Source organism: Seriola dumerili, unplaced genomic scaffold (assembly GCF_002260705.1).
Source record: "Seriola dumerili isolate Sdu_G_001 unplaced genomic scaffold, Sdu_1.0 BDQW01000319.1, whole genome shotgun sequence".
NCBI lineage: Eukaryota > Metazoa > Chordata > Actinopteri > Carangiformes > Carangidae > Seriola > Seriola dumerili.
In genome coordinates, this window is record NW_019174574.1 from 2,922,201 (window position 1) to 2,934,431 (window position 12,231).

The 12,231-nt window shown below is 39.4% G+C and overlaps 2 protein-coding genes across 3 annotated transcripts in view; one reads left to right on the forward strand and one right to left on the reverse strand.

Annotated features, from left to right (window-relative positions):
- Nucleotides 1-12,231, forward strand: part of apc2 (APC2, WNT signaling pathway regulator) — a 33,773-nt gene that overhangs the window by 5,892 nt on the left and 15,650 nt on the right. Inside the window, exons 5-7 of the mRNA XM_022759048.1 lie at nucleotides 1,531-1,644; nucleotides 2,139-2,213; nucleotides 11,221-11,328. Of these exons, the coding sequence (XP_022614769.1) occupies nucleotides 1,531-1,644; nucleotides 2,139-2,213; nucleotides 11,221-11,328 (297 nt within the window). The remainder of the gene's footprint in view (nucleotides 1-1,530; nucleotides 1,645-2,138; nucleotides 2,214-11,220; nucleotides 11,329-12,231) is intronic.
- Nucleotides 3,193-7,422, reverse strand: LOC111231787 (tripartite motif-containing protein 16-like). Of its 2 annotated transcripts, XM_022759028.1 has the most exons (5): nucleotides 7,334-7,422; nucleotides 5,655-6,614; nucleotides 5,172-5,304; nucleotides 5,017-5,054; nucleotides 3,193-4,030 (listed from the first exon to the last, which is right to left on the reverse strand). In XM_022759028.1, exons 2-5 carry the CDS (start codon nucleotides 6,499-6,501, stop codon nucleotides 3,471-3,473), a joined length of 1,578 nt encoding a protein of 525 aa, XP_022614749.1. In that variant the 5' UTR covers nucleotides 6,502-6,614; nucleotides 7,334-7,422; the 3' UTR covers nucleotides 3,193-3,470. The 2 variants fall into 2 exon arrangements, with proteins under 2 accessions (XP_022614749.1, XP_022614748.1); XM_022759027.1 differs by lacking the exon at nucleotides 7,334-7,422 and having other exon boundaries at nucleotides 5,655-6,953.

Genomic DNA, 12,231 nt, shown 5'->3' on the forward strand with positions numbered 1-12,231 from the left:
TAATGTTTATGCAGGACCAGTGATGTCACAGTAAAAGTAATAAAGCATTTCTGTAATTTCATATTTTAATAGGCATTAAAAACAGGAATTGTGAAAAGAATTTTTAAATGAACAAACAAACAAACAAATCCATCAATAAAAACTTCAGATTTAAAAATGAATTTACAAAAACAGCATAAAACTCTCATTAAATAAACCATTTATAAATACATTTATTAATTCTTGAATTAATAGTAGAATTTGAAAAGACATTTTAAAAATGGGAATAAATAACTGGATTCCTTTTCAAGAATTTATAAATTAACTATCAATCCATCAAAATAAATGGAGCTGAATTGAGAAGCAAAATGACTGAGAAAACTGGAAAAGGAAAAGCAGCTGGAAAAAGGAAATGGCAATTGAAGAAGGAATCTGGGAATGTATTCCCATTTTTAAAATAAAATGACTTTCCCTTAGTTTTTGAAATTCTTTTATTTAATCATGAATTAATTAATGTATTTATAAATGGTTTATTTAATGATGTTTTTGTAAATCCATTTTTAAATCTTAAGTATTTATTGATGATTTAATCATTCATTTATGAATTATTTTTACAATTCCAATTTAGACACTTGTTAGCAACCAAGACAAGACAAGAAATCAGAACTGGGGTATTTACTGACCGATTTTATGTTGGAGAATAAAGTCTGAAAATGTGAAAGACGAGGACGAGTTAACATGCTAAAATGCTAACTAAGGTCCAGGTGTTAAGACTCATTCCTGCAGAACTCTGTTTAACCTCTGACCTCTGTGTATTCCTGTGGACTCTGACCTCTGTGTGTCTCTGTGGACTCTGACCTCTGTGTGTCCCTGTGGACTCTGACCTCTGTGTGTCTCTGTGGACTCTGACCTCTGTGTGTTCCTGTGGACTCTGACCTCTGTGTGTCCCTGTGGACTCTGACCTCTGTGTGTCTCTGTGGACTCTGACCTCTGTGTGTTTATGTGGACTCTGACCTCTGTGTGTTCCTGTGGACTCTGACCTCTGTGTGTATCTGTGGATTCTGACCTCTGACCTCTGTAGACTTTGGCCTCTGTGTGTCTCTGTGGACTCTGACCTCTGTGTGTTCCTGTGGACTCTGACCTCTGTGTGTTCCTGTGGACTCTGACCTCTGACCTCTGTAGACTTTGACCTCTGTGTGTCTCTGTGGACTCTGACCTCTGACCTCTATAGACTCTGACCTCTGTGTGTTTCTGTGGACTCTGACCTCTGACCTCTGTAGACTTTGACCTCTGTGTGTCTCTGTGGACTCTGACCTCTGTGTCTGTGTGTCCCTGTGGATTCTGACCTCTGTGTCTCTGTAGACTCTGACCTCTGTGTCTGTGTGTTCCTGTGGATTCTGACCTCTGACCTCTGTGTCTCTGTAGACTCTGACCTCTGTGTCTGTGTGTCCCTGTGGATTCTGACCTCTGACCTCTGTGTCTCTGTAGACTCTGAACTCTGACCTCTGTGTGTCTCTGTAGACTCTGACCTTTGTGTCTGTCTGGTCTCAGTTTTCTCTGCAGATGGATCTGATCCGGCAGCAGCTGGAGTTCGAGGCTCAGCGGGTTCGATCGGTGATGAAGGAACGATTCGGCACCAGTGATGAGATGGTTCAGAGGACACAGGTGAGGACGAGGCCGAGGCTTCTGATTGGATGGTCGTTTGCGGTTATGTTATCGGCCACAGGGGATTATTCTGATTTAAGACAGTTTGTTGTGGGATGAGCTGTAGAATCTCTCTCATCATCAGGCTTCCTATCACATGCCTGTGTGTCTCTGTGCATGTTTATATGTTCTGTATATGTGTGTGGGAACATGTGTGTTCATACAGTATGTTTATTTTATTTGGTCCTTTTCCAAAGTATGAGATATAAACATTTTTCTGGTTTCATTTACATTATTTTATTACCTTCTGCTTCTAAAGCTCTTTGTAGCTGCTGATTGCTCAGGTGCTAAAAATAAATTATTATTATTATTATTAATATTATTATTATGAAAACATTATTATAGATACATTTGTTATGTTACATTGTTGATGAGATGTAAAACAGACAGCTGCTGGTGGAGACAAAGCACATCTGGATGTGTCTGAACTGTGTGTGCGTGTGTGTGTGTTGCAGATGCGTGTTGCTCGTCTGGAGCAGCTGGAGAAGGAGCTGCAGGAGTCCCGAGGGAGTCAGGAGAGTCAGCTACAGGTCAGACACACTGTACACGATAACATACACTGTACGCAATAACACACAACAATGTACACAAGCAGCAGATGTATGTATTACACAGATAGAGAAAACACAGTACAGCAGACAGTAGAGCAGACAGCACATCTCAATCAGACTGATTCTAATGATTTTATTAGGTTCATGAATGTTTGACTCTGAACTGAACCAGAACCACTGTTGGTCTCAGTCTGTAGGTTTAGAGCCTGTCTCACTTTTTCAGTGATCTAAAAGGTGGATTCATACCTGTGTGATCACTCAAGATAAATTAAAGCAGCAGTGATATCGACCTCTGAAGCCAAGATCCACTGGAAAAACATGATTACAAATATGACACAAGGTCTTCAGTTAATTTTAAAGAAATCTAAAATTATCATTTATAACATAATCACCATGAACCAGTGAGAACAGCTTCGTAGCTCATTATCTGTGAGTCACCAGATGACTTGAAGCTGCAATGTCATGGTGACCTGCTCGGGTGAGATCAGGTCAGGTGACCTGCTGCTCATCATCCCTGTGTCTTTATCCATCCCCCGTAAACAAGAGAGGAATCATGTAGAGATTTAGAGGTAAGACATCAGCTGGATCAGCTGACAGGCTGCAGGTGTATGTATTTGTACAGATCATGTGATGCAGTTTAAATAAAAGTTTGACAGCAGCTGCACATTTATAAAAAACTTGAACAGATCCATCAAGTTTCTGCTCAGACACTGAAGCACATGAGTCAAAAAGGCTTTGATTCTTTTTAAATTCATGTATAGTTTTCCAGGTTGTGATGAGATGTCTCTTAATTTGTAGAAATAGTTTTGCAGCATATAAGATTCAGGGAAAGTAGAAATAATGTAAATATTTCATGTCAAAATATTCTCTCTCTGATGCACAGAGTTTTTCAACCTGATAGAAACTGAATTAAAACAGATTCTTCCTCTGTCTGATTGAAAATGAAGAAAACTCCTCATGATCAGAAATGAAAGTTGTTTTATTTTCTTTATTGATCATGAACACAGATCAAAGATTTATAAAGAAGTTTGTCAGGCCAATGAAAGACATCCTGTCTCCCTTGAACTAGTAAGGTAACGGAGCATGTTAGCAGGTAACTGGTTATCTGCTTTACTAATGGGTCCTAAGGGTTGTTACTAAGCGACGTTTACGAACCCACCTCCAGACAGGAACTGGATGGACCAATCAGATTGCTCGATGCTGAAGTCCGTCTCACATGTCTCAGCCTGTGTGAGTTCACTGCAGCAGTCGCTCCCAGTCCAACTCCACCTGACACAGCGTCACCGAGCCGCCGTAGGTCCACACCCAGAACCCTGGGTACAGAGGCTCAGTGAAGGTGGAGGTGAAGGTGTGGAGGTGGACCATGGCATCCTGAGAGACACCGTAGAAGGACAGAGATCCGGTGGACCAGTTCAGGTACACCCCAACTCTGTGGGTGAAGGGTTGAGGTGAGGAGGACCTGAACCTCTTGTTGTTGTGACAGGGCGTGTAGCTTCCTTCAGAGCACTCCAGACTCCAGGACCACTTGTTGTGTCCGAGCAGACAGCTCTCCGCATCTCCATCTCTGGAAATGCTATTTGAGGTGACGCCAACATCGGCACCGCCGCTCCACTCCACCTCCCAGTACACTGAGTCTAGCAGCCCCTCCCTGCACAGGACCTGAGGGCAGCGCTCGAACCGGTCCGGGTGGTCCAAGGATCGACAGTCCGACCACATGCGAGTCGCCTTCCTGTTGCAGTCGGTCAGGTGGAGCTCTGAGTTGGCAGTGCTGGGGTCAAAGGTCAAATAACAGGCAACTGAGGGGGAGACACAAAGGAACAAGATCAGTTGATCAACTGTTAGTGGAACATGAATCACAGTGTTGAAGTCACTTCAGATATTTTCTGGTTCCTGCTTTTTCATTTAAAGATTTGTTTTGGGGTTCAAGGCTTCAGGGTGCGCCCCCAGTCCCTGGTCCCCAGTTCCTGGTCCACCTCCTGCTGGAGACCTTTGTTTCATGTCTGTTCATGTTTTGCTCTAATCTCTCTACTGTCAACATTAAAAAACCCATAAATATAATTTAAAACATGAGCTGATCTTGAACTGAATGTCTGCAGGTTTTGAGGTTAATTAGACTGAACAAAAAGTTTTACAAACATTTGTCATATTTTTTGAGATTTTACAGACAAAATTGATTCATCAAGAAATTTATTAGTTTTAATCACTGATGAATAACTAGAATATTATTATGGTTTATAGGGGGTGTTATTTACTGCGTAGGTCTGATCTTTTGAGATCTCTCATGAGCTCATCTTATTTGAGGATGTTAACCACAACACAACCTCCACCTCTGTCAGTTCTCTGACCCATAGGAACATAATGTAACGTAACAAGGATCCAGTTTCTCTGTTTCTCCTTCTGTTTCTGTTCTCCGAGTTCCTGGAACTAACTTTGGACTCTGCTGAGGAGGAGATGCTAAATTCAAATTCAGGCATTTTCAGGGGCTGGTTACAACAACAATAACAAAAACCCCTGCCTGTGTGGAGCAGTGGAAAAATTCTGTATAATATCTACACAGAGCTGGATTAAATTGTTAGCCGATAGCGGAAACAGTTGGATCAAAAATAGTAACGATGTAGTGAAGCTGTGGTGTTGAAATATCGGATTAAAACTCAAACTCTATGCAGACGATACTATAAACTTGATGATAGACTCTCTCAGGAGGATTGAACACTGGAGAAAATCTTAAAATAGAAAACAATAAAAAATAAATAAATAATATATAAAAACAATGTGATCTTACAGTTTTTCACCCACCACACATCTCCATCTGTCTGATCCCTGCAACCAGAAAAATCAAACCGTTAAATTACAACAAGGTTTAATAAGTCTGTCTGCAGCAGAGCAGAGTGACAATATACAGTAGGTCTGAACCCGTCCTCCTGTGGTTTGTCTCACCTCGTGTCATCTTTTTGGTCATCTCCCAGACTAAAGCGACTGATTCTGGAGAGGAGTGACGTCCAGGAAGGTTTATCTTCTTCCTTTTCCCCATTTATCCCCTCGTCTTCCCCTGATCCCACACAGGAATCAGCTGGAGAGAAACTGACTGTGAGATAATGGTATAACATTTTCTTGTGTAGCCACATGTCAAACTGGAGTTGTTTTTTTAGAGTTCAGATGGTTCAAAAGACAAATGTCAATATTTCCATTTCATTTCAACAATATTGGAATTTAGTATTCAAGGCATCAGGAAGAGTTTGATGCTTTTTTCCATTTAATTTTAGTGAGAGGCTGCTGAACCTGTTGTATTATGGTCTGTGCGTGTTTTTCTTGCTAAACCAGACAGAGTATTTGCAATTAGGCCAATAAAACCACATTATTACAGGTAACTGATTTGAACTTTTGACTCAGTGTGTTGCTGATATAAACCTCTGATCCTACCTGTCTGTGATTTGCACATCGTCCCCTCATGTTGTTGTGTCTCAGACAGAATTGTTGTCGTCTCAGATTTCTCCTCAGACACGTTGATGTCCACTTCGCTGTCCTCCGGTTCCTTCATAGAGTTTATTTTCTCAGCATCCACTGTCTCTGAGAATTTTCCCCTGAATCCTTCGTCCATTTGTTCCTCGCTCTTTTCTGATAGTGTCTTTTTGACATCATGACTGTCCTCTACTTTCTCAGAGGTCTTTAAAAGTTTCTGGTCTCTTCTAAACAGACTCCTTAAGGGGTCATCCATTCTTTCAGCTTTCTGGACTTTTATTTTGGCGGAGTCTTCCTTCGCAGCAAGGCCCTTTTTGTCTTTCTCATTTGATAGACTGATTCTAAAGACATTAGAAAGGTCCTCTTTGAGGAGGCTCAGAGGGTTGATGGTCTTCTCTGTTGCCTGGCTGGTTTTAGGGTCTGAGGTCTTCAGGTCTTTGTCCCTGGACGAGCTGATGTTGAAGATGCTGCTCATGTCTTCTTTGAACTGGCTCAGATCTTCCATGAGGAGACTGAGTGTACTGCTGTTGGCTCTGTTCTCCACTTGTGTGGGCGGGCCGTCCTCATGCTCCATCTTTGTGTCTCTGTCCTTAAACACTTTCAACACGTCTTCTTTGAATTGGCTGAAGTCCTCTTTGAGGAGAGTGAGCGGGCTGATCATCCTTCTCTCCCTCTGATGTGTCTGAAGAAGATCTGTCACCTTCACATCTTCATCTTTATGATCCTCTCGATCAAAGTCGTCCTCGTGGACTCGTGACTCAGACTCTGTCTGGACTCTGTCCTGTGAAGGTTCCTCTGTGAGACTCATTCTCAGCTTCTGTTCTCACTTCAGAACAGAGATTTTAACTTCATGTTGACTCTGATCCCTCACACACAGTCAGTCACTGTTTTTAATTTAACACTGGAGTCTTCAGAGAGAATCTGTGTAGTCAACAAATGAAATAATGTTGTGTAGCACTGATCTACTGATCACAATCATAAAAAAGGACTGAGAAACATTTCCCGAGTCTCTTGTCTGAGACGTCTGAATTAATTTAACCATTAATTATTTGTAAATGGAGTTTGGTCCAGATGTTCTGCAGCTGTCTTCCAGTAGATCAGTGGTCAAACAGTGATTAGAGAGATAAAGAGACTAAGTGTCTGCAGGAGGAGGATTTTATGAAACCTGACAACACAAATTTGTTCTTATTTATGTCTAGTAACTGATCCATAAAGCATTAGTTAATGATTTGTTAACTATTTATAATTACAGCTTATAAATCTTTTATAGATGATGCCTTAACAGAAAATGTGACCTCACAAAACACATTTTTGGCCATAACTGAAGAATTCATATATTAATTATGATAAAATACACTTAATACCATTTATTTAATTCCTTCAAAGTCTTCACTACATGTGTTATGAGTCTGGACTGACCAGGATGTGAACTGGTTCAGGTCTAATACTTGAGTATGAAGGTCAGTTTTATTAATATAGCACTAAATCACAACAGAAGTCAGTATATGAGGCTGTTTGAGAATGTTTGTCTGTGAACCTCTATGTTCATGTTCAGACTTGTTTAAAGTGAATCCTGTTTCAGTTTATTCTGTTTGTAGCCATTCACACACACAACAATCAGAGCTCAGTCAGATACTCACAGCTGTTTCAGTCGCTATGTTTGTGTCTCATTCTTCATTTAAAAGTAATCAAAAGAGTCCAGATCTGAGTCCTGCGTCGGACGGATCAGATCAGAGCCGCTGGAATCTCTCTCTCTCTCTCTCTCTCTCTCTCTCTCTCTATGGACTCTACATTCTTTCATTCAGCTGAACCCGTTTCTGGTTGAACCAGTTTGTCTCCATGTTTGAGTCGGAGCTGCTGATTGGCTGATGTGTCTGGGTTGTTCCTTACCAGGTGTTTAGTGTGCTCCACACGTTTCTCAAGGGTTAATTAAAAGTTCAGGTTTAAAGTTACACACTACTATCATTTCCAACAGAAACTGGTTTATCATAACAACATGATGAATACCCTGGAAAACACCCCCACATCCCCCACACCCATCACCAACAGAAACCTGATCAGACGAGGACCAGAGGACAGTCAGAACTGGTCCTGGTCCAGTACCACAGTCAGACTGACAGCTCTGTCCTTTTTATCAGGATTAGAAACCAGGAACTGAGCATGAAGCTTTAGTAGAAAAAGTTTCTGTTTTCTGAATATATTTCTAAAGCCAAATAGAACTTGACAGGAAAATAACTTACAATAGATAAAAGCCTCTTTTACTTTATGTGGATTATAGATTAGCCTAAATATTAATTATTCATGCTCTCAGCCAGCACATGATTATGTTTATGTGCACTGACTGACCTTTACTCCAGACCAGAACTAAAAGACAAGAATAGAATACATTTTTTTCTTTTATTTAGAACAAAAAAACAAAAGAGTCCAGTATCAGGTGTGACAGAGTCCATAATCTCAGTCCTGTGTGGAGTAAAGTAAAGTGTATGCTGGACTAAACTCTGGATCCAGTCGGTCCCTGTTCAGTCTGAGCTCGACAAACCAGATTCAGTATTTTTGTGAAACTAAATATTCATGAGGCATTTCCCACCCACCCCCACCCCCCAGATAAAACTGCAATTTGTTCATCAGTCAGCTGATTAGTGTGGGTTGTGGGTTCATTAATAATCAGTCACTTTCAATAAATCATTGTTGACATCTGAGCTCATTAATTATTCACCAGGTTAAACTCAGTGTGACCTTTGACCTATAAAACCAAAATGAATCATGAAAATTTTCATCATAATTTCACTGATGAAAACATTGAATTTAACACGAACAAAATTCACAATATCACATTTTATTTATATAAAAGTATTAAAAACATGATTCAAAATAGTTTTATAACCATAAAGGTTAAACAATATAAAAAACACAAACATGAAAATAACGCAAAAAAATTTAAATTAAGATTAAATCAGATAAAATTTTTCAAACGAGACAGAATTTTACATTTCAATTCATTTTAATATTTTATTTTTAAATTATAGGATAGTAACATATTATAATAGTATACCATTACTATGTGTAACATTGAATTTCAGTGAAAATCATCAGTGGACGTATTAAATTGCCAGAATAATGATAAGTTACTGTATCGACTGCATGAACATGGTCTTTTATAATCATGAATTTATGTTTATTTGTTTCTGTCCCTGCTTCTCTTTTCACAACATTTACCTAAAAAATATGACATTTGTAAACTCCCAAGTGCATAATGTAAAAATAAATAAATAAATAATAATAATAATAATAATAATAATGATAATAATAATGATAATAATAATAATCCCAAAAGTCTCTTAAACTGTCATTTTAAAGAGATTTCATCTGTTTCATCAGATAACATCTGTGTTCTTTACATGAACGTTCTGCTCAACAAGAACCTGATGAACCTGAAACTCTCTCTCTCCTCTGTCTCTATCACTATCTCTATCTCTGTTTATGTCCCCGTCCCTGTCCCAGCCTCGGCTCGTTACTATGCAGAGAAACCAGGTCTTTTTAGCCGTCTCTATATTGTGCTCTGATTGGCTGTTGCCAGGCTGCAGGGCTGGCACGCAGATGAAGAGAGCGAGTGAGTTTGTCCTTTCTCTGCTCTGCTTCCCTCTGAGAATAACAAGCAGACAGCAGAGTCATGAAAACACTCAGGCAGAGAGAAACTACAAGAAGGACGCACGAGAAACCATTCAGTAAAGGGCCACTTCACCCAAATTAGAGAGAAACATATTCTCTCTCTCTGACATCAATGGCATCTTTCCCGTCACACAGTCTTGGTTTTATGTGTCCTGGTTTGGAGGTTACTGTGTGACAGCCAGGAAACACTGCACAGACAGAGGGAAGAATGGATTTGACTGAATATTAGCAGGAGACAGATGTCCTGCAGTCAGTTAGAGGCTGGTTTCTAAAACATGAAAAACTTCAATAAAGACAAGCTCAAGCTTCTAGAAAAAGGCCCCCCAGGGCCCCCCATGACCTGAACAGTGAGATCAGTGAGACTCTGGTATAGCAGTGTTATACAATTTGTCATATTACAAAATGCCTCATAAAATGGACCATATGTATACCAAAACTATTACACATGAATATATAGTATAGTAAGTCAAAATAATGTCACAGTATAATATGTCAAAAAGTCATAGTACAGTATGTGTTTGCTATAACCTTCTGTGTGAGCAGGTCAGACTAAAATATGTGAGACCCTGAACTGACCTACACAATGAGACAATTAAATCTAGGCTACAGATAAATCACAAATAACACACAATGATAGACGACACATACACACGTGATTTTTTTTGTTGTTAAAGGTGGAGGAGGGGAATCTCATGACGATCGGTGCAGTATGTGCAGTGTTTGTAGATGTGTGTGTGTGTGTGTGCAGTGTTTGTAGATGTGTGTGTGTGTGTGTGTGCAGTGTTTGTAGATGTGTGTGTGTGTGCAGTGTTTGTAGATGTGTGTGTGTGTGTGTGTGTGTGTGCGTGGAGCTAGTCGTCCTCTGCTGCTGCTGGTGGATGGTCTGTGACAGGGAGCAGCAGAGCTTTCATCGTGCGCTGTGTCTGCACTCGCTGTCGTCCATTTTGTGGTCATGTTGCAGCTGGTAATGTTTAATGGAGGAGGTTTGGATCAGAGCCACAGATTCAGTCTGTCCAACACACACAACACACAACACACACAAACAGAGAGAAAAGAGAAAATATTCAGGTTTCCTTTGTTAACAGGAGGGAAAAACACACACACACACACACACACACACACACACACACACACACACACACACACACACACACATATACACACACACACACACACGCTTGCTTCTTTGTCTGCAGCAGTCTTTGGCTCACACACACATACATCACACCCTGAGGCGTTTCCATGGTGACGGGATGGAGACGGGGCGATGAAAGCTTTGATACAACTCTCAGAGGATTTCAGTCTGTGAATCCAAATGAAGCTGTGTGTGTGTGTGTGTGTGTGTCTGTGAGGATTAACAAGCAGACTGAAATGAACATTCTACAGTCAGGATTTGTTTGAAAAAAAACTGTCAAATAATTATGAAACACATGAGTTTACAACATTCAGAAGAAAATAGAAAAGTAAACAATACATATACAACAATTAATAATAAAATAACAATAAAATAAATACATGACAGATATATATTCAGCATATGTCAAAAGAGCCTCAATATACAAAATTTAATTATAAAACACATTTGTCTGTTTTTCATATTTTTTAAGTTACTTAAAAAATCTTTTTTAACTCTTTTATTTCTTACATTTATTTTATATTTTCATGTTTTTTATTTTTATGTTTCCTAATAGAAATGTCTGATAAATAATGACTATCAGCTACAATTTCCAATTACAACAAAGATGTGAACAAGCTGACAGTCGATATCTTCACACTGACCCACTTCAACATCCAGTAAATAAAGACATCATCCTCATCCTCATGTCTTCCTCTCCGTCTTCTTCTTCTTCCTCCTCAGCTGTCTGGAGCTGAGAAGCCTCCTGCTGGAGAACCAGAGAACAACACGTCATCGTCGTCATCGGCTGCAGCAGCAGGAACAGAAGCTGCTGCAGATGGAGGCAGCAAGGTAACAACACATCACTGCTGAGTCTGTCGAGTGTGAGCACAGGTGACAAGGAGGAAGAGAAACCTGCCACTGTGCTGTCAGAGTGTTCATCATTATCATCACCAGCATCATCATCACAGAAAACATATAAACATCAGAAAGATTTAAAAGTCAAGGAGTGTGATATAAAACAGACAGTAGAACAAGAAAAGAGATCATGCTTGTCTAAATGTCATAGATAATAGATTTTAACATTTTACTAATGACTTAATCACTTCAAGGCCCCAGACTATATCTCCAAATGAATTGCCCCTTATCAACCTGTATGTAGTCTGAGGTCTTCAGACAGGAAGTTGTTGGTCGTTCCTATGTCAGGATGTAAGAAGGGAGATGGAGCTTTTGCTGTGAGGGAATCACAACTCCGGAAAAACCTGAACCCAGACTTGTCAGTGAAGTCGGTATTTTCTTTTAAATTCTTCACAAAGAAATTAAAATTGAAAAATAAATTGAAATTAAAATAGATTCTAAATTCCCAATATAAAAATCATATACAATTAATTTTCGGTTTAGCTCAAACTGAGTCAGTCTAATCCAACAGCAGAAACATGAACTTTTTACATATATAATAGTCTGCATGTATCTCTATATATCTCTGTATATTTGACATGAAACAATGTGCTGATGTGAGAGATTTTAATGTGCTGTTATGAAAACATGACTTCGTGATGTTTCAGATATTTGCAATTTGAATTATAACTATGAATCCCACTGGTACAAAAAAATGTATTAACAGCTTGAATTTTTAAATATTTGGAAATGAAATGATCTTATAAATAAGACATGCTGCAGTATTTAGGACAACATGTGAAAAATTTATTTAGAGGGGAAAAAAAGAATTCTGACTTTAAACTTAGCTCTAAAATT

Excerpts from the sequence above, each read along its gene's own strand:
- LOC111231787 (XM_022759028.1), bottom strand. The coding sequence starts at position 6,501 with ATGAGTCTCACAGAGGAACCTTCACAGGACAGAGTCCAGACAGAGTCT. Across the intron at positions 5,305-5,654 it reads GATGTGCAAATCACAGACAG|CTGATTCCTGTGTGGGATCA; the intron begins GTAGGATCAGAG and ends GTTTCTCTCCAG. Across the intron at positions 4,031-5,016 it reads TGTGTGGTGGGTGAAAAACT|TTGCCTGTTATTTGACCTTT; the intron begins GTAAGATCACAT and ends TCTCCCCCTCAG.